The 17,767-nt window shown below is 46.9% G+C and overlaps 1 protein-coding gene across 1 annotated transcript in view; it reads left to right on the top strand.

Moving 5' to 3' along the window:
* The first annotated feature begins 2,352 nt into the window (after positions 1 to 2,352).
* Positions 2,353 to 17,767, top strand: part of HDGFL3 (HDGF like 3) — a 34,411-nt gene continuing 18,996 nt past the window's right edge. The window contains exon 1 of the mRNA XM_065733952.1: positions 2,353 to 2,465. Within this exon, the coding sequence (XP_065590024.1) occupies positions 2,382 to 2,465 (84 nt within the window). The 5' untranslated portion in view covers positions 2,353 to 2,381. The remainder of the gene's footprint in view (positions 2,466 to 17,767) is intronic.

Here is a 17,767-nt window from a genome sequence, read left to right as displayed (position 1 = left end):
TGTTGGGATGAAGGAAAGTTTAAAACAAAAAGTGAATATTTTGATGAGAAACTTCCGTTCAGTACGTAGTCATTTTGAATTTGCTGTTCTAACTAGCAAGGCATTTACTATGTGCACATGTATACATGTGTATATAGACTGTTCAGTTTCCTTTTAGAAAGAATAGGCACATATCCTGCTCATTTGTGATTTAAGGTCATTAAATCAGTTACTAGAAAGAGCTGCTAGTACCTGTAAATGAAAAACAAATCATGTAAATAGGAAAAAAATACATCAGCTCCGCCTTTCTCCTAAGTACTATGGAAACAAAACTGCCTTGGATAACAGCAGAAGTATGGAGGTGAAGCACAACAGTCCAAATTATTCCAGATCAGACTCCGATCAGAGTCCTCAACTGCTCTAGTCAGAGATTTTGTATGACACTTGTTCGGGAGGGAATTTAAACTGAAATGAAGTATAAATGTAAAAGGATGTAAAGACCTATCTGATGTGAAGGTGAAAGTGAGCTGCTGGGCCACATGTCTACGCTGAAGGTGGCTGTGTTGGCAGCTGTCACAGATCTGGATTGCTCAGGCAAATAGAGGCATTGACAGAGGGCAGGCCAACCACCTCAGTGCTTATTCAGCTTCTTGTGTGGTTTTGCCCATTGTTACTCGGGTACTGGTACCTGAGTTAATGATTTTTCAGTTATGCTTCCCCAGCAGAGAAGTCCACACCCTATTTTACAACCCCGAAGTGCTGATCTTTATTTACTTGTGCACTGCAGACAGCAGTGTTTGGGTACCACAGCCATCTCTGGGGACAACATAAGCAGTGAGAGCCTTTTTGGTCCTGTTCCAACCCCAAAGCAGGTGCTAGGAGAGGGGTTCACTTCCCTTCTTTCTCTGCCCTTAAGACTGGCAGTTCTACAGTCACTTGCTCTGTTCCCTAGGTGGGACCATGCAGCTCTAGCTATGTCTTTCCACCTCCACTGCCACCTCTGCCAGATGCTGTGCTTGGGACACAGAGCGTAGACAAAGCTGTCTTCCCAAACCCAAAGAGCTGCTATCCTACATGCCATACTTGGAGCAAAACCTATGGGAAAGCCTTTCTGCTTACGAGCCATGTTGCAGGTGCTTCCTTTGACAACATTTTAGTATAATGAATAACAACTGACTTCTGAACATGACAACTGAACTGGTAACATTATGGTAAAAATGACGATGTCTGGGTTTGGGATTTGTGAGATCTCAGTGCTTCCCTTCCACGGAGGTGCATGCTTCTAAATAGTGGCATCATCTGGCAAGAGCCAAGTCCCACGTGTTCTCTGAGACCAAGACCTCGTCGTAAATATAAGTGAATTTAACCAGGCTTCAGCTTTGGTCTTCCTGCTGCTGTTGCTGAGCTGCTTTTTGGAGAGACAGGGTGCTGAGGAACATGAAAGGGTTGCTGGTGGAGAGAGGATGGGTACAGAAATGGGAAAGCCCAGCAGTGCAGTGTCCTGCTGCATGAAAAGGGCCGGGGCAGGCCCAGGGGTCTGCGGGCAGCGGGGTGCAGGGAGGCCACGTTGCAGGGTGTGCTGGGGGGCACCCCACGGAGCCGCCCCACACGGCCGGGCCTCGGTGCCAGGGGACGGGGCTGCAGGGCCGGGGGAGCCGGGGAGCCGGCCGCAGCTATCCGCAGGGCGCAGCGGCTGCCGCTCCTCGCCCAGCCTCCATGTCAGGCGCACATAAAGAACCATGTCATGCTTCAGCAGGGGAAGGAAGGGCCGGGAGGGACTGGAGCCGCTCTCTGCTCTCCTATTTTCATAGAAACCGATCTGTGTACCTAGAAAATAACAGGAAGGCGAAGCGCGGGGGGGGGGAGGCGGAGAGGAGGGGTAGGGGGGGATAAGAAGATCCTGTTTTCGGTCGCTGCCCGAGGAGTAATTCGGAGGAGACGGCTCCATATTCCCGGGGCCGCGGCGGCTGCGGCGGGGATGGAGCGGGCGGCGTAGCAGCTCGCACGGGGGGGCCGCGGGCAGCGCCGTGCCCGCCCGCCGCCGCGGGGTGAGGGCTCCCCGGCCGCCCCCGCCCGGCCAGGCGCCCCGCCGCCAGCCGGCTCCCTGTACCGGGGGCTGCTGGGGTTGTGTCCAAGGCCTCCCCCTCCCCCGCGTACACACTCACACACACACACACACACACACACACTCACACTCACACACACACCCCATCTCCTCTTGCCGCCGCCGCCGCCGGAGAGCTCGGGGATTGCCCGCGGCCCGGCCCCGCTCCCGGCTGCGCCCCGCCGCATCGCACCCCGCGGGGGCTCGGCCGGCTGCCCCCGGGCGGCGTGTGCGGGGCGCGGGGGGAGTGGGAGGGAGGGAGGGAGGGGGGGGACGGCGGCTCCCGCGGCGGCTCCCGATGGCTCGTCCGCGGCCCCGAGAATACAAGGCTGGAGACCTGGTGTTCGCCAAAATGAAGGGGTACCCGCACTGGCCGGCCCGGGTGAGTACCGTGGCGGGGGCTCCCGGCCCCCCGGGCCGCTCCCCTCGCCCTCCCGCGGGGCGGGCACGGCCGGGCCGCGGTGAACCTCCGCCGGAGGCCCCGGCCCCGGCCCCGCCGGACGGGGGGCGGCGGTGCGCGCCCACCCCGCTATTGTTGCGCATCTTTTCTTTGATCTGCGGATTTCTCCCCGGCCCCCCGGGAGGAGGAGGAGGAGGTGGAGGAAGAGGAAGAGGGAGGGAGGGAGGGGGGCGAGCGCGGGCTGTACCTGGATTGTTATCGCGGGGAGGCGGCTTTGGGAGCCGGCAGCCCTGCCTGCGTGACAGCGATGCTGTTTATTATACGCCCTCCCTCGCCCCGGCCCCCCCCGGCTCCCCCCCGGGGCACGGGGCCCCAGGCCCGGCGCGGGCGGGGGAGGGCCCGGGGACGCCCGTGGGGATGGGGACGAGGCCTGCGCTCGGCTGCTCGGGGCGGTGGGAGCAGCCCGTGGGGGGCTGCGTGCTGCGGGAGGGCCCGGCCGCCCCGTGGGGAGCCTCGCGCGCGGCCCCTCGGGCCCCCTGCACGCAGGTCTTTGGGTGCTGGGCCTGCAGCCCGTGCGCTGGCTTCACCTTGTCTTGCGCTGCCTTGACTTCCTTCCGTAGCCCTTTGTCACCTTTTACTTGGTGCTGCTCTGATGGAACTGAGGTGGGAGAGCATGGCGTGCGCCTGGCAGCCACATAAGTGTCCCATTGTATTGAGACGTCCGTATGTGGTGCAGCCTGAGTAATGCGGAGCAGAGCTTTCTCCGGGGGGGTCTGGTACCGGGGTGCACACACCAGGCTGTCCCATCCCTCAGCTTTGGTCACTGTTGTTCATACTCATTGTGTAACACATTGTTTGAACTTGTTAGCAGGCATCGAGCAGTGGGAGTCAGTTTAATTGTTGTCCTCTCCAACCTTTCCGGGACAATCCCATGTTAGTTGATGCCTTCGTTTTCTAGTCAAGGAAAGTTGCTGGTGGTTCTAGCCTGCGAGAGCACAGAAGCAATGAAGTGTTGTATACAACGCATAGGAAAACAGAGAAGAGCAGGATCAAGATAGGCTGACATCTAGCATTGCCCTTGAGAAGAGAGCCCTGGGAGAGGATGAGTGTAAGTGGTGGAAAGTGAGTGGGAATGCTCTGAGCACAGCTGAGGGAGCAGCCAAGTGGTGTTGGACATCCAGTGCTATGAGGAGTGAAGGCCAGTGCCACAGCAAAGGTCAGTAAAGGAGGAACAGAGAGAGGGTGCTAAATATCTAGAGGCCTGTAAATAAGGTGGTCCATTCAATTATTTTGGCAAGGCAGACTAAAATTAGCATGCAAAAGGCTAAACTTAATCAACACTGGGTTGTGGTCTTGTTACTCTATCATATACAGATTGCTGAATATACTACCCAATAATGGCAATTTATGCCAGCAGAATAGCACCATCCATAGAAAATTGACTTCATTCTTACCTCTGTCATGGTTTAATTTACTGTGAAACTTTTAATTGGAACAGTTGAGACTATAGCCACATGGAAGCATGTTAATCCCTTTCCTTTTTGAGCCTCTGATGAACTCCCATTTGTTTACCTAGTACCAGAATGGGCCCTTTTGTTTCAGTGAGACTTTTTTTTCTTTAAAAAGAATAATTACATGCTACACAACTTTGATAGCCTTTGACTAAGTGTCTGAATAGGTATGTGAATAACTGTAATACCCAAGGAAGTACATCTTCATTGGGAAAAAAATAGGTGTGCTGTTAGCATAACTTAACTTCCTTTGTGCAGACTAACAGGATGTGAAGTTCAAGTGAAGACAAAGCAGTATCTCATTTGAACATGACTTAGCAAGCTGAGGTAGAAACTGCGGAGAGCCCAGAGTCAACTGTCAGGCAGGCTGGGGGCATTGGTGCCTGGATGTAGTTCACCTGGATGTCAAGAATCTCTAAGTGTGCTGCTCCTGTTGCATGCAGTGCGGTGACATACAACTTACGTGAAACCAGGCTATCTGCCTGAAGCTCATGTGTTAAATATCCTCTTCGTGTTGTCCTTACTAGGACTTTACCTCATTTTTGTTGCCAGTTTTTGCCTGATACGTGCTTCCTTAAGTGAAGGGAAATCCTGGTGATGACATTGGTCTTTGTTTTGTTTCCCAGAAAACATCATGATACGTGTATGAGAAGAACTGTCTTGAGTTGATGCAGATATTCTAATTAATTGAATGCCCTTTATCCAAGGGATTACTTGCTTCCAAATCTTTGAGTGTTTGCTACCTACTTCTTTATTCATTATGCAATTGGCATGCTTGTGTTCTCATGTGAAAACGAACCTATTTCATTGCTGATATGCTAGCTTAAGACCCAACACATTCAAATGGCAGTGTTATTGTCCCTACCCCATGGTACTCTGCATGTCTGGGACCTTTGGCAGGAATCTCCTGCGCAGGAACAAACTTCTTAAACTGTGTTTGATAGAAGTGCTAAAGCAGGATAAGAAGAACTGACCTGTAATGAAATGCACAGGCACAACTGGCCTGGCTCTGGATTGACCGTGTGTTTCCATGTGCATGGGAGCTGTCATACAGAAAAGCTAGCTCAGATTCCAGGAGCAGTGCAGCTGCCTTAGACCTGGACCTTGCTCAGTTCTCGTCTCGTTAGGTAGAATGCTTGCAGGCACAGCCACCCATGTGGCACAACAGTACAGACACATCCAGCAGAGGCAGCAGTCTCTGGTCCCAGGCCATTAGCTCTCCACCCTCTCTCTGAGAGTGTGTTGGTCAGCTAGAACAAGACTGTCTTTCATTGCTGCAAGAAAAGAGAGAGAAATCTTGAAGAAAGTGGCCAGATAGTGATGATACACAGAGGGACCATTGAAAAATTTTGCCTAATGATTGATGGTGCGTTATTACAGCAGTCAAACTGCATTTAATGTTTCTTTGTGAATCAATCTAGAATTAATTTGAAAGGAACCAAATTTGCTACACTTAGCCAAAAAGGTAATGGCCAGTAAATCTTTTGTCTTTGCATATCTTGCTAAAGGAGAATTGGCGAATAAGTGCACTGTCTTCGAAGATGCTTTTAGATAGCTGGTGTGTGGAATATGTCACTTGTGTCCTACTACCTTTAAGGGCTGCTTTGTATTTTGGTATCATGCTCTTTGGGGCAAAGCCAGAATGTCCTTTAGCTCAACTGCAGGACAGTGAGGAGGTTTAGGGGTTAGGCTCCTGGAATTATATTGAATCTTAATAGTCAGAGCAGATAAAGTACTGCAGCAGTTTGGTCTAACAGCCTTTTTCGTGTTCACCTGTGATGTCATTTATCTTCAGATACTGATTAAAAATGTGAGATAAATAGTGACTGGCCAGGTGATCAGTACTGTAATCCAACAGATAAGCAACCCTGTGTCTGGGGTGCATGTGAAAATAGAGGGAAGATGCTTAAGGTATAGGAAAAAAAGGATTCATTTCATTCTACATTTTGTGAACTGTCTTTGCCTCTGAGGGATGACTGCCCTCTGTGTCTTAGTTCCCTGTTTTAAAGGACAAGTATAGGTGTTGTGGAGACAAAAACCACTAACACTCATGAGCTGCTTGGCTACTGCTGTAATAGGAGTTGTAATAGCACACATGGACAGAAAGATCTCTTTCTTCAGATACCCTGGTTTACCTAGGATGGGTGTCCTGTTTTATTGAGAGATTGCTCATTGAATCGCCATTCAGATGAGATAAAAGGGAAAAATTGGTGGTGGATTCAGGAAGATCAATAACGGTGTTTGTTTTATGAGTGACCCTGAAAAAAAAACAATAAGCACTTAGTTGCTGAAATAAGCTACTGATTTAAAAATAGGAAGGAAGCTGTTAATAGAACTGTACTGTATTGAGAGGAGGAAAGAATCTGGAATGACCTCAATAAAATAAGAGCACGCCCTGGTAAATGGCTGGTGCCATTACCGAATGGAAATCTGGGCTCAAACAGCTGAGGAGGCAAGAGGTAGTTATGGGTAGATGGTTTGTGTGGGGCAGTTACGCTGATCTGAACAATAAGAGGAGATCCAAGCAGGTAAACCAGTATATGTAAAGCAGTGTGTGTAGCAGTGCATCTGTGTGCTGCAGGTAGTTAGAGCTCCGTGCTGGGAGGAGGACACGAGCTTTAAAGTGACAGTGTCACAGCAGCTGTTACACAGATGTATTTACTGTCTTCTGAATACAAATGTGCTGTTTTCTGCCCTCCTGTTCCTGCCTTCCTCCTGCCCGGTGCCTTTATTTTTCTTTGAATTAGCACCTACTTGAGCTCCAGCTTTGCGAGTTATCTGATAATCCTCAATGTGAATAACACTATTAAAAAGCATCTGCCCGCAGTGATTGCAAAATGGCATTTGGGGCATTTTAACATGTTAGAGCTGCAAATAGGTATAAAATTTTCAGCGTACTGCTTACAGTAATGTGTAGGAATGGGAATTGATATGTGTGGCAGGCCCAGCATCATAAATGTGGGGATGGTGGCATGATAATTTTGAGCTGAATGCGTGTTCAGCCTTGTTGAGCAGTGCCACACACAGCAGGATGTGGCACCTTAAAGTAAGAACTGAAGTAGTCCGAGGGAAGGGCTGACAGGTAAGATTATGCTTACAGATTTTGGTAGACCAGACCCTAAGAAGATAAGGCTAATAATACTACAGTGTTATGGTTTAATACAGTATTAGAATATTAAAAGCAGTTACTGCTATAGAGTGACAGAATTCCAGAAGACTTTCATATCAGTACAAAATTTGGGGGGGGGGGGAATGCATTTTGGACACTTATACACAAACATTTGGGAAAATCAACCTTTCTTGGAGCTGCTGGGCAGACAGATGTGGTCCAAGGCCATGTTGTGATTGAATTGGGTCAAACACAAGAGACTTAGCCAGGAACAAGTTGGGTCCGTTTCAGTTGCAAGTATGGCAGCTTGGAACTATCAAAGTCTCAAACACATCGCAGAAGAAAGACTCCACATTTTAAGTGTTTGATATTTAAAACAGACCGTTTGTTTTCTTATTAGCGTGAGGATAAGGGAAGGTGGGTTTTCCCTGGCAAGTTTTATCTTTTTTGGCAAAGAATGACAGGCAAAAATCAGATTAGATCCAGAAAACTTCAAAGGGTCCATCAGAAATAGACAACAGATCTTTCTCTGTGTTTTTCTGCCAAAACACAGTCTGCAATCTTTTGAGCTTTTCTCCTTGTCCGTTTGGGACCTGTCCAGTCCTTCACCATGTGCTTTTCTCCTTTTTCCCCTTTTGGTTGCTCAGTTCTATGACATCACTTTTGCCGTGTTACTAAATATGAGTCTCTTGTGACTTCTCATGTACAGTTCTGGGCTCCTTCCTGCTCTGTCCCTCGTTAATTATGTACCTCTCTCATACATCACTCCTTGGAGAGCTGCAAGCAGTTTTTCTCAGCGGGTCTCTGTTTGCTCCTGTCTGGGATGAGGCAGGATTTGCTGATCACTGCAAAGGTCTGACCAAGGAACTAACTCTGAAGGTGTTGGCTTCTTCACACAGCACTGCCATGAATTCAGTTGTGCTGCCCCTGAAAAGAGACATTTCGTGCAGCGAGATCTTTGTGGAACTGCTTTTGACCATCTGAACGTGCACTTAGTTGACACTGGTCGCTTAGATAACTCGCGCTTAAACTTTTATTTGCAAATATCTGGTCATATTTAGAGTGGGTGCGAGTGCCTTTTCAGTGACTTCATCAGCTCACCGAGTACTGTTTCCTTCGTATCCTAAAACAAAAATATCAAGGAGCGAAGTGTGAACTCTCCCAGTGTTTGTAAGGTGGGGAACCTCAGCAACTGCTGTTGTTTATTCATGCTCTTGTGTTCTGCCTCAAGTGTGACTTAAAAACAGATTTCATCTGAGGCTTGTAGCTTAAAAAGGAGTCATTTTTATACATAAAACTGGATCATAAGCTATAGTAAAACCTTTCCGATTGCTCTTGTTCGGCAGACGAATCATTTTGGGGTTGAGATGTTCTATGTTTGATGTTAGCACAGGCAGGAATATTCGGGGAAACTTATTTAAAATTCACTTGCTTACATCTCTCTCTCTCTCTCTCTCTTTTTAATTAGTTTAAATAACAATCCTCAAATGTGGAAGTCTGATCTTTTTGTGTAAACAACAATAGATGAATAACTTGCTCTTGCAGTGCCATGTTTTATAAGCCCAAATGAAGCTAACTCGGAATGAAGGCAGTTGACTCACAAGTTTAGAGGCCGTAAGCACTTAAGATTTCTTACTTGTTCCATGCAAGCTTTTTGGTAGGTGTTTTTCCTTCCCATGCTGAAGGTGCTGAATAATGGAAGTAACAGGATAGATATGTTCTTTATCCTTTCAGGGCAATCTGTAGTCTGACAAGCAATGCATATCTTCCTTCTGTTAGTTCCTATTACGTGCATTAATTGACAGATCTCCTCTTTTTATTGTTGTGTTAGAGAACCTATTAGGAGACCCAACAGAAATGAAGCATAGACAGCAAAACAAGGCTGTCTACAGTCTTAACTCTTCATATCCTGCTTTCTCCATCATAATATTAATTGACAATTGTCTTCCTGCATTTAGGGTGATAAAAATATTACAGACCAGTGACTGCTGTCAGTAAGTATATACAATTGTCATCTGAGGACAGATGGAAGGATTTCCTGATTGTGCTGGAAAAGTGATGACAGTGTAGAGATCTTGGCCAGGCTAAGTGTTCGAGATGGTGCTGTCTGAGCTGTTCAGTCCTTCCCACTGTACAAAAGGCGTCAGGGAGAACGAGTCTGCCTGAGGCCTCTCAGTAGTACTGTAATTCAAATGATAAATATAGCAACAAACACTGGAAAGTAGCTTGTGTGGAGCAGGCAGGAAGAGGATGAGGAGCCAGCTTTCTGAAGGTGCTAGGAATTAGCTAGCATCGTGCTGTTTGTGCAGGTACCTTAGCACTTTTGAAGTCTGCCCTCTGTATCTCCGATCTCTAGATACAATGGGTATGTATGTGTGACTGCATAACTACTCTGTCCGTATGTGTATTCAAACTCATATAAGTGATAGGTGCTTAATGGGTCTCACACCTCGCTGTGTTAGCACTGCTCTTGACTCTGGACTCTGGAAGAGGCAGCATTAACAGAGGAGAGCCCAGTAGCTTGGCTTGAAGCTCAGTAGGAACAACTAGAATAAACAGTTATTTAAAAGATTCCAAGAAATATTTGGCAGACAAGTAAGTATCATCATCAAGCTTCTAAAACTTAAAGAAGGAAATGGATCCTTACTTCCTCCTCTGGGGAAGGTCCCTACATTACTGTCTTTGCACTTCTGAGATTGTTTCATTCCTTTGTTTAACAGCCAGTTCTAAACCTGATACCCAAATTGGAAATAAACTACATTTTCATATCCAGTTCTTCTTTCTTCTGCCCAGACTGTTTGACAGAACAGTCTTGATAATATGTATTTTTGTCTCAACAGTATATGAGACCTGGTGATTTTTATTTTATATTAATTTGTTGCTTCGGAAAACAAAAGGATGGTTGGGTTTGATTAAATACTGCAGCATTTTAACAAAAGAGTGAATGTCCATTGTTACGGTGTAGTTCCTGCTGCCCCATACTATAGTGCCCTGTCCTTCAGATGGGCTCAGGTCAACTCACACTGTATCTTTGCTGATCTGAAAAGACACATGAAGTTCATGGTTTTCAGCAAGATTTAATCACCATCTCGTGGCCTTTCATAAAGCCTTGCTGAAATCTGAGTCAACATGAAAGGAGGAGACTTTGTACCTCATCCTGGATAGCATGAGACCCAGAGCTGGAGGGGACAGGTGTCCAAACACTTTGGGGTCCACCTTAGAAAAATTTCATTTAAATCCCTTTCAGTTTTTCATTAGCAGGCTGAAAGGATAATTAACATGCATTTGTAGCCCTGAAAATGTAAACTGTAAACAACTGTTTATTTTGCCTCGCAGCAACACATAAAAAGCCTGGAGAGCCCATTTGCCAGCTCTGGTTTGGCTGTTTGGATAGAAGGCATCATGTAACAGAAGAGGGAAAGCAGAACAAGGAGTATCATACGACGAAGATTTTCTTTAAGACCACCAGTTAAGGAAGCATCCTGCGTGCAGCAGAGCTAGGGTTGGGGAGGAGGGGAAGGGTTCCAGGTTGTGCTGAGGCCCTTCAGGATCACTGCCATGTCACCCAGGTCAGCTAGGAAACAGAGTAGCACTTAGAAGTCAATAACTTTGTACTCTTTGGGCTCAGAAAGCACTACCTGTGAAGCTGCTTTTAACAGAAGTAATGCCATCAGTCTGGAGGTGCAGTCCCAATGGGAGAAGCAGGAATATGCAAATGGAGGACCAAATGCTGCGTTGCAAAGAGCAGCTCTGATCTTCCAGTCTTTCTCTGCATAGATTTATGCATTCTGCATAGGAAGCCATTAGATTCAAGCAGCTCTTATTTTTTGCCAGTTTCTCTTTGCCTCCATGAATCTTATGCTGTATGGTGCTCGAGCCTCCATGAGTGGGCTCTGTGAACCATCCCTTCTGTGAATGCAGGGAAACAGGCTGGTACCTCTGAGACAACAAACCCAACCAAGCGTGGCCATTCCCCACATCCCTGACCTGTTGTTTGGTTGCTCCTCCTCCATGGGAACACTTCAGATGTCGGGCACTTACAGTTTACCTTTCCCGCAGCGCGTATCAGTATCTTCCATGGGGTGGGAGGGAAGGAAGCCCTGATCAAGTGGCATGTAAATGAGCCTGTGTGACGGGCCTGCTGGCAGGTGAGAGCAAGAAACAGAGCCCTGTGCCTCAGGTGGGGCCTCGTGTCCTTCCTCTTGTTGGGGGTGTTGTGGAGGCTGTCCTGCATGGTGGGTGGCTGAGTGTGGGGGGTAGAGGTGAGTTGCCCGTGCACAGCAGTACTCCTGGGGTACCAGTTATTGCTCAGCACCACTGCCAGTCCCTTCAGCCCCACTGATTGCTGTGGTGTGCTGACACCCAGGTGTGTGCGCGTCATGCACCGGTTCCCTTCAGCTCTTTACCAACTGAGTGGCTGTCCTGCTGAAACCTGCTTTCCTGCAGTCTGCCCGCTCTGTCAGGATGGTATTTGCATATGGGGATTTCTGCTGCCCTGACCTTTGCAGCACATTGGCTGTTCAAGTGTAACTTGTGGCTTCCTGTAGTATCGCTGCTCCCAGCTTTCTCTCTCTTAGGTTGCCAATCCTTTTTCCCAGATGCGTCCGCTTTTCCCTTTTGCAAACTAAGTTTTGGTTGCTTGCAGCTCGTGTTTCTCACAGACCCAGTGCTCTGAGTCATTTGTCATATCTGTTTTAATGTCACTGGTTTTGGAGGAGTGGCAGCATGTTTGTACACACACACGAGCAGAAGAGAGTGGCTTTATGGTACTGCAAAGCTCCCAGCCTGCTGCCCTGCAGTGCCTTCTCCAGAGCATGGGGACAGAGCTGGGCAACAAGGAACTCAAGCATGGCAGCTCATGCCAGACACTGTGCCCTACTATCGTGGCATCTTGTTTGCTTAAAGCAATCGGTTGCTCTCTGGTTTTCAGCCCAGATGTCACTCTTTCCACCTGACTCCATGTACATTTGTATTTCTGCAAGGACTTCATCAGACAGTATTGTCTGGAATCCAATTAGGCGGCGTTCACTCAGGATTAGCTGCATGTGGAAGTGTTTGTACGATGGAGGCTGCTGGGAGCTCAGCACTGCGCTCGTACCCCTGCTCTCAGCCCAGCTCTCTCTGCTGATGACTGTGTTTCAGGAGCAGCCCCATGCAGAACCAGCTCCAGGGCCCGAGAGTCACTGCCCTGGTTGCTACAGAATAGCAGAAGGAAAATGCTTTTCCCAATAGTTGTGCTCTTAAAAGGCCGTGTCCCAAAGCAAGTGAATGAGTTCAACTGCATGAAGATTCCTTGATTTCAATAAAGCCGCCTACATGTATGGTGCCCTGCCTGCAGAAACACCACTGCCTGGGGGAGAAGGCAGGAGTTCATCTCAAAGAGGGGAAAAAAAATAAAAGATGACATTCCTCACTGCAGTGCCTCTCCAAATACCAGGGCTTTTATATGATATTAGCAGTGCACCACACTCCACAGATAATTCCTTTCATATGGAGCCTGGATCAGGTGACTCACATATGTTCACATTCTCAGGTATTCCCTTCTGCTGCTTTTTATCAGGAGTTATTTTTCAAAATCTCCCTCTTGTATGAGCTTTATTTTTCTTTGTCACACTCGGTATTTCTGTCGCAGCCTTTAGAGGAAGGTAGCATAAAGTTATTAAGCCTCGTGGCTAGAATTCTAATGGCTGCAGCGATATGTCACCAGTGATAAGCCTGTCCTGTCTGTTAATATTTTGTGTTCTCCACATTAGTTTGAGAGACTCTGCTTTGCTGCTTTCTGATGTCCTTGAGGGAGTGGGTCTGTTCTCTGCACAGCTTTTCTGAATTGGTGCTTCTGGGGCAATGACAAGGGTTCCACATCGAGAGGTGAGCACCGGTCAGAGAAGACACAGTTGTCAGACAGGGCTCTGAAGCATTAAAATGCTGAGAATGCTTTCTTCTTGTCTATTGCAAGATGTTTTCTGCCATCTCCTGCCTTACAAATGAGTGGGTTCACCTGTGTGTATAATTGCCATGGTATTGTGCTGGATGGGACCTGATCACACAAAGGCAAAGGCTTTGTTTGTGCTGCCAAACTGCGTGCCCAACTGTGCTGCAGGATTAAGCTCCTCACTGTTATGCTTCTAGAAGCTCATAATAATAAAGGTTTTAGTGGCAAAATGTTAGGAAGAACATCAGCTTCCCCAGCAACTGTGGGAGCAAGGGGAGCAGCAACCAGCTGTGGCTGTGAAAGATGGCTTGGACGCATCATATGCTGTCACCAATGCATTAAGAAGTAAAAGCAAGCAACACTTGAAATGAAAACGTTGAGTATTGACTGAATGCCGTATGGTTGGAGGGCATTGATCTGCAGGAGGTGTATGTAAACACTGTATCCGGATCCCAGGATGAATCTGTATGATTGGTGTTCCTGGATGTCCTTTCCAGATCCAGATATGAGTCTCATTCACCAAGTTCTCTCCGCTGTGTAATTGCCCTTTCCTAATTGCTCAAAATGAGTCCATAATATGTTCTTTACAGCTGCTTTATAAAGCAAAATGGTAACCTGATTTAAAATATGGTGGTTCTGTGCTGAGCTGCCAATGGAAAGCACTCAGCTTCCTTGCTTAGTATGAATGCTCCTCCCCATTTAGAGGAGCAGAGTATATATATATATATTTAATTTAATATTAACGTGTGCGGGAGAACAGCTATTTTTCAGTTCCACACAAGCAATTTGCCCCTTGACAGCCCGTGTTCCTGTGAAGTCATTGCTCCTTTTAAATTAATCCTCTCGTTACCTCCTCAGTGTCAGCCATGGGAATCAGGCAGAGTGATGGCCAGAAGCCCCTTGTGGTGTTTGGAGGAGGAAGGATAGAAAATAAGATGCCTTGGGAAGAAAGCTGTGTCTGGAGTGAACTTTGTAACTACTGTAACACAACTGAGCTGAGTGGCTGGGTTTTTTTGTGTTTTTCTTGGATACACCGTATTCCAGTAGTTACTGAAAGGTAACACAAAATGGTTACATGTACCTCATAGGCAGGTTCTCTTTAATTCATTGGATAGAGAGAAAGGGTAGTGCAAACCAGTCTTAGTCCTGTAAGCATGTGGACATGTAGGCAGCTTCAAGCCTGTGATGAAAACTTATAAATGAAAGCCCAAATCAGAGTACTCACATGATTAAAACCCATACTTAGTGTTTCTGATCTGAAATTATTAAATAAGTATATATTTAAAACAGTGAGCATGCCATCCTTGCACTGGCTGCTGCCATGTTGATCTATTCCACTTGTCTCTGATGGTAATGTCATTTACAACTCTAAAATACACACCATTTTCATTTGTTTGTCATTACATTTGAGTGATTTTTTTTCTTTTCCAACACAGTTTAGTAATTAGGATTTAAGTACCTGAGTCCATATGTACAGATAGGAGTGCTTTGAATATTTTATGTAAGGAGTTTCATTCCTGTGGGCTGTTGCTTGAGGATTGTTTTGTTTTGAGGCAAATGTTTGTTTTGATAAATAGAGTTGTTATTCTTTTCATCTGTATCTAAGTAAATTTAAGCAATGTAACATTTTTGATCAAAACTAAAGGAAGGCTAAGTGAGGGCTGTCATCTGGAGGTCATGGGCACAGAGGAGCAGGCAGGTGGAAGCAGTATGACTTGGCCTGGAAAAACTCATTGCTAAGTCTCTTCAGGCAGACAGATTAACATTCCTCCGTGTTTAACTGAGTCGGAGGGTCTTTGAGAGAACATATCTGACACCGCAAGGGCAGCAGAGGATCAAAAGCAGCTCGGGAAATACCCCCACGTGGGGTCTCCACAGAGACCGCTGTGAGTGTGTGGATCTTGTCAAGCAGAGCAATGTTTTGGTGACCCGGTGGCAGGAGTTGCACCTTAGCAAAACAGTGTGCCAGCCGCGTGGGTCAGGGTGTGCCACAGCAGAGGCTGAGGCTGGGGCAGTAATGAAAACAGCTGTTTGTGGACAGTTGCTCAGCTTACAGCGACCCACGGCTGTGTGCAAACTCTGAGCTCTTCCACAGGTATGGATCTGCAGTTTGTCAGCAGAGTTAGCAGGAAAGCCTGACTTTGAACGGAAAATTATTGCAGATCACTTAGTTTCATTGGCTTGCAGTTAGTTTTCATCGTTTCTCATTCCTCCTAGACTGACTACGCCTTGTTGTACATGTGATTTGCACATCAGGGTGATTGGACCTGGATGACGATGGTTTTTGGCGATCACTGTTCATCCCATAGCCCCAAAATCCAGACTCAGACATTTGTACTGCTGAAAGTCACAGCAACAAGGATTGCTGTGGTCCCTTGATGTTATTTATACTCATTAGCTGTCCCTACAGCTAACAAAACAGGTCCTGGAGGAGGAAGGTTTGCTGTTCCCAGAGGCCCAGGTGGCTGCAACCTCCCAGGTGCCCAAGCTGGCACCTCACTGCAGCAGGTGAGGCAGGCTGCTCCCATCTTTGTCTCTCAGGTCTTTGTGTCCACCCTTCATAAACTGCAGGTTCATAGCTTCAGTTTCCATCAGCCACATTCCCTTTCTCAAAACAATTCTAAACACGAGCTGTAGTGTCAACAGGGCTTTTTGTCTTTAAGCGTGCCAAAGTGAGTGTAAGGACCAGCAGCACTTCTTTCAGTAGCAGCTTGAACAGGGACGTACAGAGCATTGGGTGTGTGCAGCCGATGGGCCTTGAGTACAAAACTTGGCTGTGTTATCAGAGCAAATGTCAGTGCCCTGGGCACACTGCACCTGGTTGGAAAGGTTCTGATCAAACCAACTGCACACAGTGGCCTGTCTCAAGAATACCACCTTTTTCCTTAAAAACAAACATGACTGAAATAAAAGATTCCAAAGTACATATTGAAGTCCTAAAAGTATTCCTCAGCCTCACATGTTCTTCAAGTCCTTTTCATACATCCCTTCCAGCAGATCTGATTGACAGCAGCAGGATGCACTGGGCATCCTGGGGAGGAAAATGGTGTGATGTTTGTGTCCCTTTGGCTTACCAGGAGAGAGTGGCAAGAGAAAAATTTGGTGTTTGTTCTCATTTGGTATGTCTTGACTGCACTGTATGTCTTCCAAATGCATCACTGTATGCACGTTTCTTGCAATCTTTTAATATTTCAAGACAAAAATATTTGTAGTAAGATGATAAAGTAGAATAACCAAATGTTGTCATCAGAAAGCACTTCGGTGTGGAGTTGGGCACAGTGGTTTGCTCAGATGGATGCACACTGCAGACTAGTTTGGTAACTGAGGAATAATTCAGACAGAGGAGAACTGAACTTCACTGTGCTTATGCTTGAAGTTAATCAGAAGTAAACGCAAAATGCCTCAGGCCTGGCAATGGTTGCTGAAAGTGAACAACCTCTCACCACCTCTTCACAAGTAAAAAGTAATTTTGTGAGCTGTGAAACTTAAGAAGATTATTTTTCTGTGGTGTACCTTTGTGTGGGTTCCCTGCTGGCACTGCAGCTCAGCTTGCTCTGCAAGCTGTTGCAGTGTATTGACTGCTTGTCTGTCTGTCCTCTGATGGACAGCTTGTATGTCACAAAACATGGGCATGCTTAGTAGCCCTTTGGCCTTTCCTATTCTGTCCAATGTGGGAAACTTGGCCAGAGTTATTACAGGTAAGAGTCTGGCTGATAATTGTGTGATCACATCCTTTCACTTCCTTAGGAAGTAGAATGAAAAAGAAAAAAAAAAAAAAAAACAGCCTCCCAGTATTAGCACTATTGCTTCACTACAGGTGGCAGGGAAACATTTCATTTGGAGAAAATGGACCTTATCTTCGGTGTGTGGGCACTGGGAGGGTTACAGCCTGGTGACCTGAAACCCTCACCTGACCCAGCTGAAGGTGTCTTCTCTTGGCAGCACCTAGCTTCTCATCAGTGGGCCTCAGGTGCTTGTTAGGAAGTGCCATTGTCCCCATTTATAATGAGTGAAGGGGAGCAGCAGCATGGCCAAGGTCATCCCAGAGGCTGTGGCAGAGGCTTTGTACCTGCCGAGCCTCCTCTGGCATCCCCTGTCCTCCAGCCCTGGAAACTCGCAGGGCTGAATATACACACAGCACATCTGTTACCTACAAAGCTGTGCTTACAGGTACTAGTCATGCAGAACTAAGCTTTGGCCCCATTTTCATACTGAAGATGAAAGCAGCTCTGCAGAAAGTGTATTTCAACTTTCTGTCTTAAAAATGTGCTGCTAATTAGGGATGTAAAGGAGCAGAACTCAGCTGCAGGACTGCTCATCTTTCCTAGCAAGATGCTGCCTGCCAGCATTGTTTGGGCTCCAACTAACCCTTTATTGTCTTCTATCTTGTTGAGGTCCTGAGCATGCACAGAAAAAAAGGATTGATGTCTTTATATTGTCATTTCTGGCTGTCTGCAAGATCCCCTTCAGCCATTTTCAGCAGTGCTCAAAAGTATGCTCTGCTGTTTTTAATCTTGTTTTGCTTTTTGTTTTTGCTGGTGGCACTCTTCCATGCCCAGAGACTGTCTTAATTTTTACTTTTGTAGCTGTGCAGTTCCACCTTATTAAGCTGGATTCTGCTTCTGGTCTCACCCTTCACAGGGTTATCTTTTTTAATGGGTGAAAAAGTGCATATGCCAGCATTCCTCACTGGGAGTTCTCGTGTGTGATGTATGTCAGGGAAAGAGCTGTG

The sequence above is a fragment of the Cyrtonyx montezumae genome, unplaced genomic scaffold (genome assembly GCF_038088225.1).
Source record: "Cyrtonyx montezumae isolate F1298 unplaced genomic scaffold, pur_monq_1.0 scaffold_17, whole genome shotgun sequence".
In the NCBI taxonomy this organism is placed as follows: domain Eukaryota; kingdom Metazoa; phylum Chordata; class Aves; order Galliformes; family Odontophoridae; genus Cyrtonyx; species Cyrtonyx montezumae.
The sequence above is the reverse complement of the archived record's forward strand: the minus strand, read 5'-3'. Positions and strand labels throughout refer to the sequence as shown.